Source organism: Artemia franciscana, chromosome 3, assembly GCF_032884065.1.
Source record: "Artemia franciscana chromosome 3, ASM3288406v1, whole genome shotgun sequence".
In the NCBI taxonomy this organism is placed as follows: domain Eukaryota; kingdom Metazoa; phylum Arthropoda; class Branchiopoda; order Anostraca; family Artemiidae; genus Artemia; species Artemia franciscana.
Genome location: NC_088865.1, coordinates 9,624,872 through 9,645,003, shown reverse-complemented (window position 1 = coordinate 9,645,003; position 20,132 = coordinate 9,624,872). Strand labels below are relative to the sequence as shown.

Genomic DNA, 20,132 nt, shown 5'->3' with positions numbered 1-20,132 from the left:
CGGATCTTAATGAATTTTGATATTTAGAAGGACATCGTGACTCAGAGCTCTTAAATCCTGACCGGCATTAAGCCTCTGGTTTTCCTTTTAAATCAATCTGTTGATTCTTAGAATTTTGTTACAGCTCATACCATATGAGCTCTTGGCTCTTAGCTCTTCTTGCCTCGTCACAAGTGCTATATGAGGTCTTAGCTCTTGTTAAATAATGCTGGGAAATCCAGCGCCCTCTTAATGGCAATTATTATCCTCCATGAAAAGATCCTCCCATGTAACCCTCTCCCCAAGACACCCACCAGAAAACATCCCCCCTAAAATGTTTATATACTTCCCAATAACCAATACTATATGCAAACAATGGGCAAAGTCCATAGCTTGTATCCAATGCCCCGAGGGCTGTGGGGGATTTAATCACCATCGAATACATAATTATTAGATTTTTAGACTATGTTGAACAAAATAGCTATCCTAAAACTTTGATCCGGCGAATTCGGGAAAAAAATGAGCGCGGGAGGAGGCCTAGTTGCCCTCAGTATTTTTGGTTACTTAAAAGGGCACTAGGAATTTTAATTTCCTTTCGAATGAGCCCTCCCGCAACATTTTAAGACCACTAGGTCGATATAGTCACCCCCTGAGAAAAAAAAATATAAACACGCATTTGGGATCAATCTTAGAAAATTCCACATTTTTGCCGATAGGAGCTGAAAACTTCTGCAGTAGGGTTCTCAGATACTCTGAATCTGACTAAACGTGAAGAAAATTATCTATTTAAAATCAACATAAAACTGCGATTCTTTTGATGTATCTATTAATATTGAAATTCCATTTTTAGAGTTTCGCTTAATATTGAGTTCGTTACCACGAACTGTTTTATATGCTAAATTTCATGGTGTAATTTTCATGGAGCTCATTCTGCATTTGGGGGGTATTTTCCCCTTTTTTCTAAAGTTATGTAAATTTTATCAGTCTCGGAACGCTTGATGAATAGTCTAAAGCTTAGATAATGCTATAGCTAGTTTAAAAGAGCAGTGTTGCAACGAGGTAAATTCAAAGACTTACATATAAGAAGGGTCCGGTAAAATAAACAAAAAATGAAAATGTAAATTGCAGAATTAGGACCACCAATGGTTTTCTTCTTCTGCTAGAATTCCTTTGGAGATTTGCTCCATGACGACAGGTGAGAGAAAAAAAAAGCTATCTCAGTTTTGTTTATCAATGATCAGCAAGCTAAAAGAAAAAATGTCGTAACAAAGCTGTATCCAGGGAGGTTGTGGGGTTAGAATCCTTGCCTAATTTTGGTTTGACAGGTTAGGGGGGGGGTCCTAAATATTGAAACAGCACAGTTTTAGGCCTTCAATATCAGCACTCCGGCTGAAGTTTCTTCGTACCGAGCTTGGGGGGGGGGAGAATTTCTCCCCCGTTTGTGTTAACTAAAGCTTCATATAAACATTTAAGACATCAAACATTGGAAGCTAGCATATGGATTTGACAAATCTAGATAATATTACAGTACCTTCAGCGCCATCTGGAATTCGTCCAGTTTGTTCCGCCTGTTGTGATTGTGACACAAATGGTGCAGGAGGTAAAGGTGGCTGTGGGATGGGCAGAGGCTGAACTTGTTGAGGAACTGGGGGTGACGGTTGTGGTGCGGGTGCAACGTTAAATGGTGGTCGTGTCGGTGCTGCTTCAATTGGAATGAAAACTGGTGGTGAAATGGGTTCCACAGGTGCAGGTGGTCTGTAAAAAAAAAACTATATTCACCTTCAAATTTGACCTTTTTAAACCTTTGCTGTTTTTAAGCTGTTGATTTTCCCAAAATAATTAATCTTTTCAACCAATCAAAAGGTGATGAGAATTTTATTGTACACAAAATCATCATAGCCCTACTTTTATTCAAGGTTTCTGTACTGTTTCGGTTTTTGCTCTGTTTTGCGTATGCCAGTCTTCTTTGACCTCTCTACGTTTGTCAAATCTTAAAAATACGTTATATCTCCCAAAGCGTTTTTGCATAATAACAGCTGTGTCTCTGTTAAATGTCTTCATGCTGATAGCTTGACTTAATAATTGTTCTCTGTAGGCCACTCTTTGTTGCGGAACCTCTATGGTACCGCAACAAAGAGTCTTTACCGCAACCTTTGAGTTTTAAGTAAACATACCTAAGAGAACTTGGTTTTTGGAGACAAAAAAAAAAAATATAAAATAAATTTATGAAAGAATTTTGTGCCAAATTTTTTTTTGAGATTTGTCTTTTTTTGTGAGAACAACTGAGCGGAGGAGTTGGATGATTTGTTTGGATTTAATCACTTTTTTCCCACGTTTTCTCTTGCTAGCAAAGGATTTTGGTGATCGATACTAATCTATTTCTATCAAATTCATTTTTATAAATAAAAATCAGGGTCTAAGTTCAGATGTATTTCAGAATTTGAAGAGAAAAAAAAACAATCTTGGTAAAAAGAGAAAAGAAGCTTTGCACATTACCTTTCCATCATCCGAAAAACAAAAAGTTAATGATAAAGTCTCAAGAAATAAACAAAATTAGATATTAGCAAATATTTTGGCTATATGACTAACACCAATTTCCACTGAAATTAAGATGCAAAAACAAAATAAAACAAAGAAGCCAATCAAAATCTAACTCAAATTCACTTTGATAAAATAATGGTGAACTAAAAACCCAGGAATTAAAGATTCACAGATTTCATTGCCACTTTTTAATCCGTCGTTATTCCACTATAGAGTTTTTGGCGAGTTTTTATTGGTTCGCTAAGGTCATGCAGCTAAAATATCTGCTTAGGTTTTGTACATAGTGCAATGTTGCATTGTACTTTATGTATACATTCGTAAAGGGATGTAAACAGCTGTACGGTCTGAGATTTTTTCGTCTCATTTCCTACATCATGCTTGCTACGCCATTAAAAGAACGCACTACACCCCATTGTAAACAAAAACGTAAAAGCGTATTCTGAAAACCAGATAAAAAAAAACTATTAAGTGATTAAGAGTTTCCACTGGAAGCTAATTCATTAATAATAATAATTATTTCCATTAGAATTAACGGTAAGAGCTTATTGCCGAATAAGTTTATAGGAATCTCAAAGAATAGCCTGAACCCTTCGAAAATGGAGTCATGACGTCTGATCAAACTCAAAAGCTCGTCATTGGAATAAGCAACTGGTGTTTCATCTTTTTTCTAATTTTTTTCTTTGCCGGTAGTGGGGCTCTAAAAATCATAGAGATATGTTTATAGACTCATTGAAAAGGTAGCTCTGATATCTATTTAATTTTATAAGTTAAAAAACATGATTTAAAAAAAGTGCAGTTTCTATCAAAAAGTGTAACTTCATATACAATTATATTCCCTGGCATTTTTAGCCCCTTTGGACTAAAATAGATGTTTAGTAGCACATAAAAGTAAAAAGCGACACTGAAACTAAGAGCATAAGACTTCCATAACATAGGACTAGCATGGCATAAGACTAATATAGCACACTAACATAAGACTAACATAAAAGTAAAACTAAGATACCATAATATAAGAGATAACAAACTAAGAACATAAGAACCAACATACGCATAGAAAAATCGTTTTATACATCCACAGTTTGTGGGAACAAATTACAAGTGAGGCGTGACTCGTTCTAATTATGATCAAAACTCAAAAAATGTATTTTGATAACAATATATACATCTAAAGAATTGGCATATCATGATGATTCTAAATCTTTTCAATTCATTAAGTTTAAGACTACCCACCAAAAGTTTTGAGTCTCGAGAAAATTTGGTCCATTTTCAAAAAAAGTGCCATCCCTCCCCCCCTCCCTCTGAAAAGAAAAGATTGCAGAGGTTGCAGAGGTTTGAAGCTCCTAACTACAAAAGTTAAATTTTGTAGTTTTTTTTTCGAAAAGAAATTTCGATGTAAGGACAGGCTTGCCAGTACTCGCCTCCATTTACTTAACTAATCATTTATTCCACGAAACAATTCTTATGAATTATTTTTACCTGATTGTTTAAACTTACTTCAGTCTTTTATAATTATTTTGGTTCCATTAACATAAACAAGGATGTTTTGCAACTCTTCCCCCAGTCCGTTATTTCATGTCTTGGCATAGTCATACCGTGTCGTTGTAGTTACTATCTTTCTTTTTTATTTTTCGCTAATATTCGTTCAATTTAAAAGATTTACCTTTTTTATGCTTTTGGAATGATCACGATAACTTTTATCATTTCGTATTTTCAATAGTAAGATTATTTAAATTGTGCTTTATTCACGGTATACCATGGTTAATTTCGTGACAGAATAAATGATACCGAGATCATTTCTTATGCATTCTTTAAGCATTACATCACTGACAATATGATTAGCTTCCAAAGTGGTAGGCGATTGTGGTGGTACTATGCACGAAAGTAGATGGGGTTTCTTCAAGGATGGGGTGGGTGTTCAGCCATCCAGGAAAACGGTCACTTTAGATGGATTATTTTGTTAAATAGATACCTGATAATGTAGAAAAAGTATTTCAATATACACACACGTAAAAATCCAGGGCCGTATCCAGGACTTTTGATCAGGTGTGTGTATGTTATTTTTTTGGTGGGGGGGGGTACAGAAAACGAACTTTTAAAAATGCATCAGAAATTGGTTTATATGCCTTATTATTGGTTTATAATACGTTTTTACGAGTTCAACAAATATATTGTGAGGGGGGCTCAAACCCCCTAACTCCATCTGGATACGGCCCTGTAAACAGCTAACCATAATAATGGTAATCAATTGAATAGTTTGTGATTATAAACTGTAAGTAGGGAACGATTCAGGTCAATAGGGACCATAACTCTGAAAAATGATTTTTTGTAACAATTAATTGTTATCAAGTTTGACTTTGTGTCCCAATCCCTTAAGATCTACTGCCGAAACAGAAAGGCAGTTGACTTGGAATAAGAAGCTTATTCTAAAACACTAAATATCCAAATTGACTTGTGTCCCCAAATGTTGACCATGAGGTACAAAGACTCTTTTGTCCCCTATTATGTTTCCCAATTTAGTAATCGATTTAATTTTTTGTTTTATGTTTATTCCCTAACATCGGTTTCATAAATGTAAATGTTCTGACGTGCTTATGCTAGCTTTTATGCTATTTTAGCTAATAAATCGTGTTGTATTCAGCTATTAAAAACTATGGATTGACTGAAACCGTGTGAAAAAACAAAAAGTGAGAGATTGAGGAGAGGGGCAGTCCCGCTGATATACAGAATAGTTTTTTGTCCGTTTTGAGATTTAATGTTGCACTATAATTTCACTTGAGAAAAACTTCCTTTTTTTTAATTTAATATTTATAGAGAGTCAGACCTCAATGACCGATTTGCCTGTTTCAAAAACCTTAGGAAACATGGCTTAGACAAAGAAGTGCATGGAGCTCACAAAGCACCTCCTGTGTATAATCTATTATAATGTATTAACAAGTAATGTCTCCACCAGTAATTACAATTCAGAGAAATATTAAATAAAAAAAAAAAAAAGTTTTTCTTAGCTGAAAGTAAGGAGCGACATTAAAACTTAAAACGAACAGAAATTACTTCGTATATGAAAGGGGCTGCTTCCTCATTAACGCCCCGCTCTTTACGCTAAAGTTTGAGTCTTTCTCTCAACTCTGCTTTTTAAAACAGTAAAAACTTTAGCGTAAAGAGCGGGGCGTTGATGAGGAAGCAGCCCCTTTCATATACGAAGTAATTTCTGTTCGTTTTAAGTTTTAATGTCGCTCCTTACTTTCAGCTAAGAAAACTTTGTTTTTTTTCATTTAATTTCTGAACGTTTTTGAATCAATGTATGTTTTGATTTTGGCTCTCGCAGAGGAATAATTAACACGGAATTTGCAAGTTTATTTTTTTTTTTTGGCTAAATGGCTTTCTCATAGTTTTGATCGAATGATTTTGAGAAAAAAAGGAACGGTGGAGGAAGCCTAGTTGCCCTGCGATTTTTTGTTTACTTAAAAAGGCAACTAGAATTTTTAATTTTTTACGAATGTTTTTATTAGTAAAAGATAAACGTAACTTATAAATTAGCTTACGTAACGAACTTTTGTAATCTCATGTTTTTATTACACATATGAGTGGTTCACTCCCTCGTCAGTACCTCGCTCTTTACTCTAAAGATTAAATTTTATCCCAATTCATTAAGAATGACCCCTGAATCACAAAAGCCGTAGAATAAATAGTTGAAATCACTAAAAATACTTTAGCGTAAAGAGCAAGGTATTAAGAGGAGGTGAGCCCCTAATATGCGTAAAAATTTCTGTTCGTTTTAAATTTTAATGCTGCTCCTTACTTCCAGTTGAAAAAACTTTTCATATTTATTTTTTCATTGATTTTTTTAATAATGCTAGAAAATCCTGTGCTCCCTTCATGGCAATTTTCTTCCCCCTGACAAATTCTTCGATGAAAAGTTCCCCCTACATATGCCCCTCTTGTCAACCCCTCCCACCCAACCAAAAAATCCCCCTGAAAACCTCTGTACACCTCCCAATAAACATTACTACATGTAAGCACTGGTCAAAGTTTGTAACTTGTAGCCCCTCCCACGGAGACTGTGGGGAAGTAATTCGTCCCCAAAGACATAGTTGTAAGGTTTTTCGACTACGCTGAAAATCGCTATCTCAGAATTTTGATTCGTTGACTTCGGGAAAATAATTAGCGTGGGAGGGGGCCTAGGTGATCTCCAATTTTTTTGGTCACTTAAAAAGGACACTAGAACTTTTCATTTCCGTTAGAATGAACCCTTTTGTAAGATTCTAGGACCACTGGGTCGATACGATCACCCCTGGGAAAAAAAAAACAACAAACCACCAAACAAACAAATAAACACGCATCCGTGATCTGCCTTCTGGCAAAAAATTAAAAATTCCACATTTTTGTAGATAGGAGCTTGAAACTTCTGCAATAGGGTTCTCAGATACGCTGAATCTGATGGTGTGATTTTCGTGGAGATTCTATGAATTTTAGAGGGTTCCCCCCTATTTTCTAAAATAAGGCAAATTTTCTCAGACTCGTAACTTTTGATGGGTAAGACTAAACTTGATGAAACTCCATTTTTAGAGTTTTGGCTACCATTGAGTCGGGTCCCTCCTTACTACAGTTCGTTACCACGAACTGTTTGATAGAGGGGAATGTATTTTCAAAATCTGGGGAGGGACGGTTTTTACTTTTTCAACAGCCATTTTCAATAAAAATGCCAAAAAAGGATATTTTTCAAAATCTAGAGGGGCAAATTTCTTGGGAAACCCCTCCTCCTACTCTCCCCAATTGTCCAAGGTCCAGCAATAAAATGTACAGTCTATTTAAGAAAATGTAGGGGGAAGGAAGATGACTAAAAAAAATTTGAGATATGAAAAAGGTGACTTTAAAAATCCAAAGCGGTAGATTTTGTATTTTGAATGAGAATTTGAAAAAAAATTAAATCTTTGAAGAAGGCATTTTAGTTTCTATCAGAAAAAAGGAATTTTGTAATCAAGGAGGGCCAACTGGCCTCTTCCGTACCCCCTTAAGTGGTATATCTGTGCCTAGTATCCCCCTCCCCTATCTACACCCATCAATACGATGTCTGAAGAAATCCTATAGTGTTTTATTCCTTTTGCTAAAAAAGAACATATCTATTGGCTAGCATATCGCATCATTATATTCATATTTATTATTGTGTTTCTATGTTAGAAACATAACATACAGATGTTCAGTATATTTTGTTGGTTTTACATGTAAATTTTTTTTTACAATTAAGTGTTCTAAAACAGAATTACTTATATTGAAAAAATAAGAAATTGTATTTACTTATTCATTGTAAAAAAAGGATGAGACCTTGAGTTTTATTTTGTTATTAGATTTTGAGATACAGCTTTAGGTTTGAAGAAGGTTTGAAGGAGGCATTTTGCAGATGAAGTATGACATATTGCCAAGGTCGTCCTATTCGACCATCCATTTAAGACCAAACGAAAAGTACACCCCAGTCCCCGATTGGGGTGGGAATATGTAGTAAGATAGGCCTTAAAGAGAATTAGAGCCTCTTGGGAGGGTGCAAAAAGAGAAGCTTTGAATAGATTTGGATAAAGGAGGAGCGTGCGCAGCTGCTTTTTCCTCATCCAGCTTGGTGCTTAAATGAGTTCTCAGTAGTAGTGTTAGTTTATCGGATTAATAGATGTTAAATAAAATAAATCTCGCAATAATTTTACTTACGGCGGTGGGGGAACCACAACAGGGTCTGAGCGATCTGGTTGAGCAATTTCCGCCTCAGCTGGCTCCACTGGTTGTGGCGCTTCTGGTCTACGGCAGCACACACTAACTCCATCATTATTGCATGGACGTCCATAAAGCATGAGGTCTTCAAGTTTTGGTTTTGTTACCAGACCCTTGGCACCATTTATTACTGTACCTCCAACACATAGATTATACTGAGTGCAGACATAAGTATCAGGGCAGTCGGGACCAATATGATTTGCGCATGGGTTGCCTAGAATTTTATTGTTGTAATAAGAATATTTAACTATGATCACTTCACGCACTATAAAAGGATAAATAATAGTATGACTTCTATAGGACGCACATACCCCTTGAAGGAGGACCAGTGTCTAGCGTCGGAATTTTAAATGTCACCCTCCCACAGAACTGTTCTTGTTTGGAATGTTCTGAAAAAAATAGATTAGTTTTCCTTGCCACTTTTTCAGGGGGAGGGGAATGCTCGTAATTAAATTCATAACATGAAAGGATGAAGATGTCAGGGCAAAAGTCGTGGGGCTTAAAAATCAAAATACTTCTAACAGAGGGATATTCTGTTTCCTTGCAGATGTCAAAATATCTTAGGTCCTATCAGCTACTTCCATTACTCACTGAAGTGGGTGGACCACCCTAAAAGTTCAAGAAAGGGTAATCTTTCTGACTGGTTAAAACAGCCAACAGGGCGGAAAAGAGTTCTGTACCTTAGGAATTAACTGCTGACATGACGGAAAAGAATTCCGTACATGGGAAAATAATATATAATAATCGTGCGTCTTGGCTGTTAAATACTTCTGACGTGCCTGTTTCTTAAAGAAGCTGTGTGACAACTTTTTTCAAACGGCGTATTTACTTCCTTTTGATACTTTATGAGTAGTAACTGAATCAAACAATTTCTGGGAAAAAGCAAGGTTTTGGCACAAAAAAGTAATTGTTTCCTTTAAATTGAAGGTTATTATTTTTATATTTAGGTCTTATGTTCAAACAGAAGTTATTTTAAACATATTCTTACGATGTTAATTTTTTTTTGATTAGGTGTAGTTATGCAAATTTTATGCGAACTTAGCATGACAATATAAAGTGAAATGAAAGTTGAAAGTGTCAATTGAGAAATTATTTTATTGTATCTTGTTGTTCAGTTTTAGTACCAGTATTTTATTTTATGTTTTTATTAAGTGTACCTTTGTTTGTGGATAGAAACTCTTTCTTTTTGTTTTGTAAAAAAAATAATTTTGAAAACCCAGGGAAAAAATCTTTAAACTTTGGTGAAAGTAGGCTCTTCCGTGTTAGATGCATAATCGAATTTTAAGTTCTGTCAAATAAATTCTGAGTATTTGCAATAATTCCTCCAAGTTGACAAATTAAAATAGTTCAGTTCCTGTCACATGTTCCGACGTTTATCTCCTTGTTTTACTGAATATAAGCCACCAATTTAGATTATTTGAGTGAGTCCTAATTCTATCTCTGTCCTCGTCATGTGTACGTTTACTGTATTATTATTGTAAATAAACATTTTTAATGCTAGATGGCTTTGCTGATTTTTTTCAGACACCACTATTCCTGATTTTATGATTGTTGAATATATTTATTTAAATTATTCCTTACCAAAAAATGAACCGGTAATTGCTGAAACATTCTTTAATTTTAAAGCTGGTTATTTTTAACCAGACTGTCATTAAAAATTTCTGCCCAAGGGGGTGCTCACTTTCTGCCATCTGGTGCAAACCGGAACGTCACATTTACCACTGAGTTCCACCACGATTGGCAAAGTTTACACCACACTTGGCAAAGTTTCCGCCACACTTGGAAAACTTCCGCCACGCTTGGCACGGACCACCTGGTGTACATAATTTCTGAAAGTAGGTTCCTCCGCATTTCACCCACAAGCTTCGAAAATTGTTACCTATTAATCTTTGTTAAAATTAATGACGCAGCACTAAGTGTAGGGAACTATATACTAAATCTTTACTTGAACTAAACGTCTATAGGTTTCTGTGCATAACCAAGAAAAAAAACAAACAAATAAACAAAAAACGTGGTTTTAATACATTTTTGCATGTCATCCAAAGAAACACCAATTACAGTACAATGACCTCTTCCTGGATGATTAGCCTAATTTATAAAGTGAATATACCTGTTCTAACAAGTATATACCTGTTCTAACGGTTAGGAGGTAAAGACATCTGGTAATTTGTTTTATAGGACCTTTTTCAAACTTCTCCCTTGTGAAAACTCCTCAAGCTTAAATTCTTATGAAAAGCGACACAATCATTTAACATAAGAACAATGGCAAAATGGAGGAAGATCAAAGGAGAGACAGAGAGAAAAGAACAGAAAAAGATAGCTTGGATATACCTCATTTCACCATCTTTGCTAATTAAGGATAATACTACATTGTTCAAAATGTCCAGACTATTGGATGCATGCAGATAAACTATTGGCTATAGCCAGTATGTAAGCCTCAGAGTCGGATCGTCACAAAAACAAAGGACCCGTTTGCAATTTCTCCCAGGGAAATAGCCATCATCAAAAGCTACTGAGAATATTTGTTTTAACTATGAAACTTAATTGAAAAGACAATGAAATTATACGTCTTCTTTGTCGGCAACCTTGTCAACTAAAGCGGGTAGCACAACGAGGAACTCCCAAAGCTGTCAGATTGCTCCATTCAGACTTCCTTTGAGCTATTTGTTAGAGTTTTCCTAGCAGGTGTGCTAGAGCATTATTTGCAACTTCCCTTTTCTAAGCCTTAAAAAGAAAATCCTCCCCCGTTTCATCGAAAAAAGCAAGAGTCACTCTTACGGTGTGAGTTTCGATAAAACTTTTAATATCTATATCACCGGCACAAAAAAGAGTAGTTAAATGGTTTTTCCGAAATTTACAAGAAAGTAGGTGTTGGCTTTTAGTTTTCTGTCTTTAGTTTCTTTTGATCTCTTATCCAAGTTTTAAAAGTTGTGGTAAAATCACTCAGTCAATTTTAAATAGTTCAGTCATAAAAACTAAGAAAGTTTATAATAGCTGAGATAGGGAGTTCCTTTAAGATACTATACCCTCGTAAGTTTGTCTCTATGTCTTTTAAAATAATTTCCTTCATTGTTCTTTTAAATAATGCTTTTAGGTTTCATCTTAATATCTTACACTGACTTTGGTCCCGATTTCATTCGCTGATGTCAGGTGAATATTACCATCTGACGTCAAAAAGCATAATAAATTTGGGTGAGCTTAAAAACGGTGTTTCTGGTGCACCCTGTCAACACGTTTATTGATTGGCCTTTGATATTGACAACACTTGACTAGCCAGTCGAAGAAATGGCCTTAGATCTGCACATTGTCATTTATTTTAGAAGATCCTTGGCTTTAAAATTTTCTTTTATTTCCAGTGTTTATAATTAGTAAAAGTTTGCTCATAGTACCTAATTAAGCGCAATATCTGTCAAAGTAGAAACAGACAGGAAAACAGTTCTATTATGGTAATTCACATAATAAAACCTTAGTTTATAATAGCAATTATTGTTTTATGCCAGGATTTAGAAGCGAAATACACAACTTTCTTTTCAGCTATAAGCTTTATTTTTCTGACAAATAGTATATTTTCTTTTGTGTATTCTATTGAACTATTCAAGGAAGTGGTCGAATTACGCATATATAGGTTTTATCGACACTAGAATAGAATTGTAAATGCTAACTTTAAATTAAAATTTTTATTCTTGCTCTGTTCTTTGTGTGTTTGTTGCAAAAAAAGTGAATGACTATCTCTTTTCGTCAAGTTCAATGCGCTTTGGAGAAAAATGCCATGATGTAATGGTGCACAATAAAAATTCCACTGACGCCGATTAGAGAGGAAGATAAAGAGAGAGACAGAGAGAGAATTGAAGAAGAATTAGATTAGATTAGAGAATTGAAGAATAATTCTTCAATTATTGAAGAATTAATGAAGCATCCTTACATTTGTTGTTCTGTTTAAAAATCTGTACGTGAGGTAGGCTACACCATTTGGGAAGTTTGAAGCAACTGATAACTTTCTTGCGAGAGAGAGAGAGAGAGAGAGAGAGAGAGAGAGAGAGAGAGAGAGAGAGAGAGAGAGAGAGAGAGAGAGAGAGAGAGAGAGAAGAAACGGATTATTTCGACCCCTTGGCTCTAAAACCAAGTCTCAAATAGTCCTTATGTAGTTCGCCGTCTCAATAACTTGGAGATCAGTTTTATTATATACGTTTGTGTATGCATTAAACTGGTTCTGTTATTTTGTACTTCGTATAAATGTTTGTGTAAACAACTTACGCTGCTTCTTTGAGTTCCCTGGACTTCAAAATGGCCAGTTTTTTTTTTTAATTTTATCTCTAGTTTCTGAGTCATGGGCATTTCCACCATAAATAGTTTGGGTGATAACACGTAGCCTAGAACTATATTTCAACGTATACAAAGGAATTTAAATGTTTAATTACAGATCTTTGTCGTAAAATTATCCCATTTGCCTCAATATCCTTAAATTATAGTCTATTTTCAAGGTCACCCATATAGGGGTGGCAAGAGGGGGTTCCACCACCCCCGGCTCAGTGATGCTGCCTTATATTTTTATATTTTGTTGTGAGATTTCTATTATATAGTATAACATAGGAATTACCGACTAGAGAGGTAAGCCCCCCCCCCTCTCAAAAGAAAAATCAGCTCATTGACTTCTATCTCCATCTTCAGTCCATTTATAGTCGTCTTTATGTTAAAATATAAGATGATTCCCAGACTTAAGTCTTTTCTTCTTAACAAAAAACAATTGAAGTTTTTTTTTGAATATTCTAATCCCTATCAATAACAAAAATCTCAGCAAATATTTAACAAATACTTACCAGCTTGCTGCCACCAGTAAGGACCTGAGCCAGAAGATGCTGATGAAGATGCGCTGGCGCTAGCATGAGCACTTGCGCTAGCTGACGCACTTGCAGAGGCAGTTGCAGAGGCACTTGCTGAGGCAGAAGCTGATGCTGAGGCACTAGCATGGGCACTAGCAGAGGCTGAGGCACTTGCGGATGCAGATGCTGTGGCACTTGACGAGACTGTAGAGCTTCCATGGGGTGCAGGAGGTGCAGCCTCTGGGAGGATAGATTCAACAAGAGGTGGTGCAGGTGGGAGTCTAAGTTATATAGCATAAATAAGAATAGGTTGCACTAAATATTCTTCACATTTAGATTATTAAATAAAGATTAAAATAAGTAAAGTCACTACAATAATTAGTTACGATTAAATTTGAAGGAAATCCAACAAGAATCAGACAAAAAGAAGCTTCATCGAAAGATATTCTCAGTCAGATACTCTGCACCCTCCAGAATTTACTCATTTTGGGTAATTGCCGAAACAGGTAAATTACCCATTTTGAAGCAACTCTGAAAAAAATACACCAGCCTAGCTTCTAAATTCCACAGCTGTCTTGGCTTTCCTTTAATTAGGCTTGCAATTATAATATGATTTTTTAGGCTAGTATTGGCCTAGCTACCTCGTCCGATATGCAGACTTTCAAAAATTTCCCAATTAGAAAAAAAATAATTGCCAACAGGTCCAAAATAAGCAAAGTAGGCCATCTGACGGAACGGAATTTATTATTTGACTAAAATTTTTCACTTTGACCGGACTGGCCTCCGTTTGGCCTTCTGTCAAACCTCAATAAAACTGTTTACGAAACATCATTTGATACTGACGAAAAAATGCAAAAAAATATTATGATTTTCTCAAAATTACCATTAAGATGGGATGCTATCCTTTTTCGTCAGGCAAACTGTTTAGAGATAGATTGCATTTACTCGTAGAGGAGGCGGAACATCATTTGTTACTGATGAATCTTTAAAAAATGCGCAGAAATGTTATGATTTTTTTTCAAAATTACCATTAAGATGGGATGCTATCCTTTTTCGTCAGGCAAACTATTTAGAGATTGACTAGTTTTACTCATACAGGTGGCGAGAAATTTAAAATAAATTTGAACAATCTGGATAAAAAATATAGTTCAAAATATGTTTGAAGAAATATTAAAAATTGTGAAGTAACTCTGGATTTGCTGTGAAATTTTGAAAAAGATTTTAGTATTCATAAATTTGCAATTTTTACCTGCTCGAATCACCAAACCGAAATGATCAAATAAAAAGACGGAAAGGAGCTCAAATAATGAACTAAAAACAATAAATCCTGAATTATGTGAAAAATTACGATTGCAACAGAAGTCACAGTTGCAGATGCATTGGCAATTGAGATCAATTTATTGTTGGATAGATCTTACCATACATGTCCATTTACTATAAAATCTTAAAGATAAAAGAATTGCGCAAAGGGTTAGTTTCCCCACAAGTTAGATATGCTTTGCTATATTTTGTTCCATTCCAAAATCTCTCAACGAAATTAATGATCTGAACGTGAATATATAACCATTAAAATTATGAGAATTAAAAATTAAAAACGAAAACATTAGTGAGCCTAGATGTCCTCAAAACTTCAAATTCCCGTCCTCGAAATAAACTTGCTGCTGCAAAACTGTTTAGTTTACTGGAACAATTTTTTTTTGTATTTATTAGGCCAATGAAACAATATCCAATTTTTCTGTCCATAAAACTAATCTTAAATAAATAGAGCATTCTTAATAGATACACTAAATAAGTATAAAAGTAATAAACCTGAAAACAGTTAACGAAATATCACTTGATATTGATAAATTTAAACAAAATTTGGAATAATGTTAATAATTATATGAAAATGCCAGTTCAGAAAACTGTTTATCAAAAATGAAATTTGTTGCTGCGGCTGAGTGAAAACTATTCGATTGAGGAGACTTTTCTTTTTTTTTAAATATTTTATACAATTTTAACAAAGCTAAAAGATAGCAGTAATTTATAAGAGAGACGTTAACAAATATTTAACAGAACAACTGTACACACTCGCGGAACCTTTAATTGCATTTTTATACCCCCCCTTCAATTGCAACGTTGCCGTATTTTTTTGAAATAAATGGCTGTTTGCTTATGCGGAAAATTATCTCGCACATGGATTGGTGTATAGGTGTACAGACTTATATCAGGTTGCACGATTGATCAGACTTACATCAGTTTTACATCACTGCACAATAGTGTCGAGACTGCACACATTTTTATACACCGAAAAAGGTATACAGACTTCCTGCATATTTACATACGACACGACAGATGTAGAGATGTTGAGACTACACAAAAATATAAATGAATTTCTGTTAAAGAATACAGAAAGATTTAAAGACTTCACATACATTTACATACGACTTCAAGATTTAGTGGTTTCACGAAGGTGTAAAGACTGTACACATATTTACAGAATGGAAAAGGATATAGTGACTTCACATATGTTTAGATACGACACCAAAAGGTAGTGAATGCACAAAGATGTACAAAATTATGAAATTATAGACTTTTCTGCGGATAAAGGGTTGAAGTAAGTCTATACTTGTGTAGAGAACTAGCACGGGAGTAGGTACGCACTTCTGCAAAGCTCGTACCATAATAAAGCTCTTTTCTTACAGTAATTGTTTGATGAGATGACTTGATAGAAATTTACCTGTTTTCAGGGGGTGGAGCCTGATAGTCGTATCCTTGTTTATCCTGTGATGGTATGGGGTAGTCATAGCCTTCATTATTGTTGTGAGTATGGATTTTTACGCCATCCTGAATTGGTTCAAAGCTATGACTTTGACCTTGTTTGGGAATAAAAGGGTTTGATGGAGGTACTATTGAAGGTGATGATTGGCTAAAAGTGTTTCTTGAAGCACCGTTATTGCAGATTGTACATCCAGCAGAAACCTCCTAAAAAAATATATATAATAAGTCCCATCCTATACTTTTTTGGGAAAGTTATTACCTTGTTTACTCATATAGGAGGGCAAAAAATCTAGAATTAATTTACATAATGATAAAGACTGGGTAGCAACTTAAAATATTTCTCTGGCGTTTGAAAAAGTTTTGGAGATATTGGTAAACATAAATCTCCGCCTATTCAGTCGTTACATCAAAATTATTATTGAAAAATTAATTGTGTACAATTTTGATAAAGTCATGGATATTTAGTAAGATATTTGGATTTGGGGTAGTTTATGGAAACCCCGAAACGAAAATTCAAGGTTGTTAAAAAGGAAGACTTTGGTGCTTATGGGCTCTTTTTCTCACTGATAATCGTACCAGGACACTTTGTTATCGAAAATGAGTGCTGTTTCTAAGGAATGACGATTCTTAGACCAGAAAGATACCTATTGTTTTTATTTTTAGAGTAACACAGTATGCTCATAAAAAGAACGTATCATTTTTCACAAATAATTTGTCATATTTGTAATAATTGTGAGTTCAAGTCCTGCTAAAACTAAAATTATGATAACGAGACGTTATTCCAATAATTTTGATTTTCAAACCTAGTTTTTAGATTTTCATGTAACAAAAGAGATTATATCAACTTAGAGTTACTGAAAATTGATCAGCCAACATTCGGCTGCCCAGACAGAAGGACAGTCGTCTAAAACTCTTGACCACTGTTTTATATGTTTTTAGAAGAAGATACGCTCGTAATCTATTGTTAAGAGAACGGGGAGGCGTTAACAAATGGTCAAAGGTTTTCTTCTTTTTTTATGTTGTTAATTTAAATGATATTTTGACCAATGAAGCAGTAAAAAAATTGAGCATTAAAGAGTGGCCTCAAGTTCACTGTGATCATTCTAAAGATGGTTTGTTGAACGATAAATTTCAAAGAAGAGAGGCAAAACCAAAAAATATTTACCGACTCATCCAAAATACGGCAAAACAACTGTAGCATCGAAAATTCAAATTTTTGAGAATCTTATTGGCATCCCTTGTCTGAGAGGACGCGGGTTCGAGTCCCAGTGTACCCAATTCTTCAGTTTGGGACGGGGGTCAGTGGCGTGACTCTGTAAGCTTAGCCAGAGTCTACCCAGCTCTAAATGGGTACCCGGAGAAATCTGGGGAAGGTAAACAGGAAGGGTGCGCGAAAGCACAGGATGGCTGGCCCCCAACCCCCCATTGCACTTCCTGGCTGAAGGGCCAAGAAACGGAGATCAGCACCGCCGGTACGGACTGTAAAGTCTAATGCCGTATCCTTTACCTTTTTTTTTTTTTATTGGCATCTCTAGGCCCATTCACAGTTAGGTTTTACTAATACCGATACTTAGCAAGCGACAATTTGATCCAATGGGATTTATCATAGAATTTTCTGATTGGCTGAAACATTCTACGAGACATTTTGATTGGCTCAAATTAGCTTTTTTATCGGAGACTGATTGGAGTCCATTTGGTTTTGGCTGAATGACTAAATAAAAAAAACTAATTTTTTTAGCCGAAAGTAAGGAGCGACATTAAAACTTAAAACGAACAGAAATTACTCCGTATATGGAATGGGTTGTCCCCTCCGCAATCCCTCGCTCTTTGCGCTAAAGTTTTTAATTGCTTTAAAAAGTAGAATTGTGGCAAAGAGTCAAACTTTAGCGTAAAGAGCGAGGGATTGCGGAGGGGACAACCCATTTCATATACGGAGTAATTGAACACTGAACACTTCCCAATAACCATTACTATATGTAAACACTGGTTAAAGTTTGTAACTTGCAGCCCCTCCCCCAGGGATTGTGGGGGAGTAATTCATCCCCAAAGACATAGTTATTATGGTTTTCGACTATGCTGAACAAAATGGCTATCTCAAAATTTTGATCCGTTGACTTTGGGAAAAAAATGAGCGTGAGAGGGGGCCTAGATGCCCTCCAATTTTTTTGGTCACTAAAAAAGGGCACTAGAACTTTTCATTTCCGTTAGAATGAGCCCTCTTTCGACATTCTAGGACCACTTCGTCAATACGATGACCCCTGGAAAAAAAAAAAACACGCACCCGTGATTTGTCTTCTGGCAAAAAGTACAAAATTCCACATTTTTGTATATAGGAGCTTGAAACTTCTACAGTAGGGTTCTCTGATACGCTGAATCTGATGGTGTCATTTTCGTTAAGATTATTCCACTTTTAGGGGGTGTTTCCCCCTATTTTCTTAAATAATGCAAATTTTCTCAGGCTCGTAACTTTTGATGGGTATGACTAAACTTGATTAAACTTATATATTTAAAATCAGAATTAAAATGCGATTCTATTGATGTAGCTATTGATATCAAAATTCCATTTTTTAGAGTTTTGGTTACTATTGAGCCGGGTCGCTCCTTACTACAGTTCGTTACCACGAACTGTTTGATACTATAATTGATTTTTCTCTTAGTTAGTGCTTGATAACTGTTGTGTCTTCCCCCTCCTTTACAGAATAAAAAAAATCGAGGGAATAGTGCTGTATATTTAATATACGTTTAGTGTATTATGAATAAATCTTACCTAATATTAAGCAAAACTATTTGAAAACGCTTGTTTTAACAATTAAAAAACATAAAAAGATGTCCTCTGTAAAGCCTGAAATTCTATTCATAATGAGTAGGGGCTTTAGAGCCAGTTAACGATGCTCTTACAATTAGATTTAGCCTGTTGCAAAACCCGATGTTAGCCAATCCTAGAAGTAATGTTAGTGTCTATGTAAATGTCGTTACAAGGCATTGTCATCATTATTAATTCGCTGACAGATCATGAGGTTGTATATGATATTTTCAATAATTACCAAAAACCGTCAATAATTACCAAAAACCATTTGCAAGGACGTTCTCAATATGAAGATCATCAGATGAAGGTAGATCAGAATCATCAAAGCGTCATTGAACAGGAATTTTCTTGCTAGTCCTTTGGTTGAGAACAGCTTATTTAACAGTTTTTGGCAATTATCTCAGAAGTCTGACAATGTCAGATGCAACCTTATTCGTTGTATCTTAAAGATAATATCCAATCAGAATTGTGTAAAGCATCATTTATCTATCTCGTTAGTGTTTCAACCCAGCAGAATGGGTTAAAATTAGTGCGGGTTATCTTACGACTCCCTTTTGTGAAATAATATTTGCCTTATGCCTTTTTTGTAGGCATCTCAACCTCCAGTTTGAGAAACAATCTTCTAAAGGATATTGCGAATGGTCAACGTTACTGTGGCGTCGATTCACAGAGATACAGTGGGAATTTTTTTTTTTCAAAATCTAGGGGATGGTGGTAATTTTGCTGTTTCTTCTATTGTTTTCAAGGGAAATACTATAAAAGACATTTTTGAATGAATATGAAAAATGGAATTTTTAAAACTAGGAGGGGGGATATCCCATTTTAACTACCTACACCACTCCCAAGTAATGCCACTGTAGCCTTAACTAAATTTCAAAAAGGATTAACTTGAGTTTCTGCTAAGCCGAGTTCTGGAGGCTTGATAAACCTTACTTGTAAGCACGTTTGGATCAAACTATTGGATCTAAATATTAGCTAAACACTAGTTTTTAGTTTAACCTTGTTCTAGATGTATCTTTACAAAGGGTAATTCAAGAAGAAGTATAGTAACACTCCTAGGGAACCTTGGATGACAAACGCATTTCTGAAATCTGTGACCAAAAGGCACAGCCTCTATATGGTCAGCGTTCTCAGTGACCGTGAAATAGATAAATAAATTTACAATAAGTATAATATCGCAATAAATAAGCTGCTGCGGAAAGCAAAAAATAGTATTTCAACAATAAGTTGCAAGAAAATCAAGGAAATCCTGCTGAAAATCAGGACACCACAAGGTCGGTTATTAGAAGAAAAAGAGTATTTTTGCCCGCAGGCAATGGAAATAGCGAAACAACAGATTTAGTAGAAGATTGGGCCTAAAATTTTCTGGAAATAGGTGAGAGGGTGAAGTCATCCATAGGAAGCGACCCCAGAGATGGTACTTTCGAGCAACACCTACCCCCGCCACGTGATACCAGTCTTTACCTTCAGCC

At 35.3% G+C, this 20,132-nt stretch overlaps 1 protein-coding gene across 10 annotated transcripts in view; it reads right to left on the bottom strand.

Annotated features, from left to right (window-relative positions):
* Positions 1 to 20,132, bottom strand: part of LOC136024853 (proline-rich protein 36-like) — a 109,847-nt gene that overhangs the window by 17,441 nt on the left and 72,274 nt on the right. For all 10 annotated transcript variants that reach the window (XM_065700357.1, XM_065700355.1, XM_065700356.1 and 7 more), the window contains 4 exons: positions 15,814 to 16,058; positions 13,092 to 13,375; positions 8,215 to 8,488; positions 1,511 to 1,734 (listed from right to left, as the gene is read on the bottom strand). In XM_065700357.1, the coding sequence (XP_065556429.1) occupies positions 1,511 to 1,734; positions 8,215 to 8,488; positions 13,092 to 13,375; positions 15,814 to 16,058 (1,027 nt within the window). The remainder of the gene's footprint in view (positions 1 to 1,510; positions 1,735 to 8,214; positions 8,489 to 13,091; positions 13,376 to 15,813; positions 16,059 to 20,132) is intronic.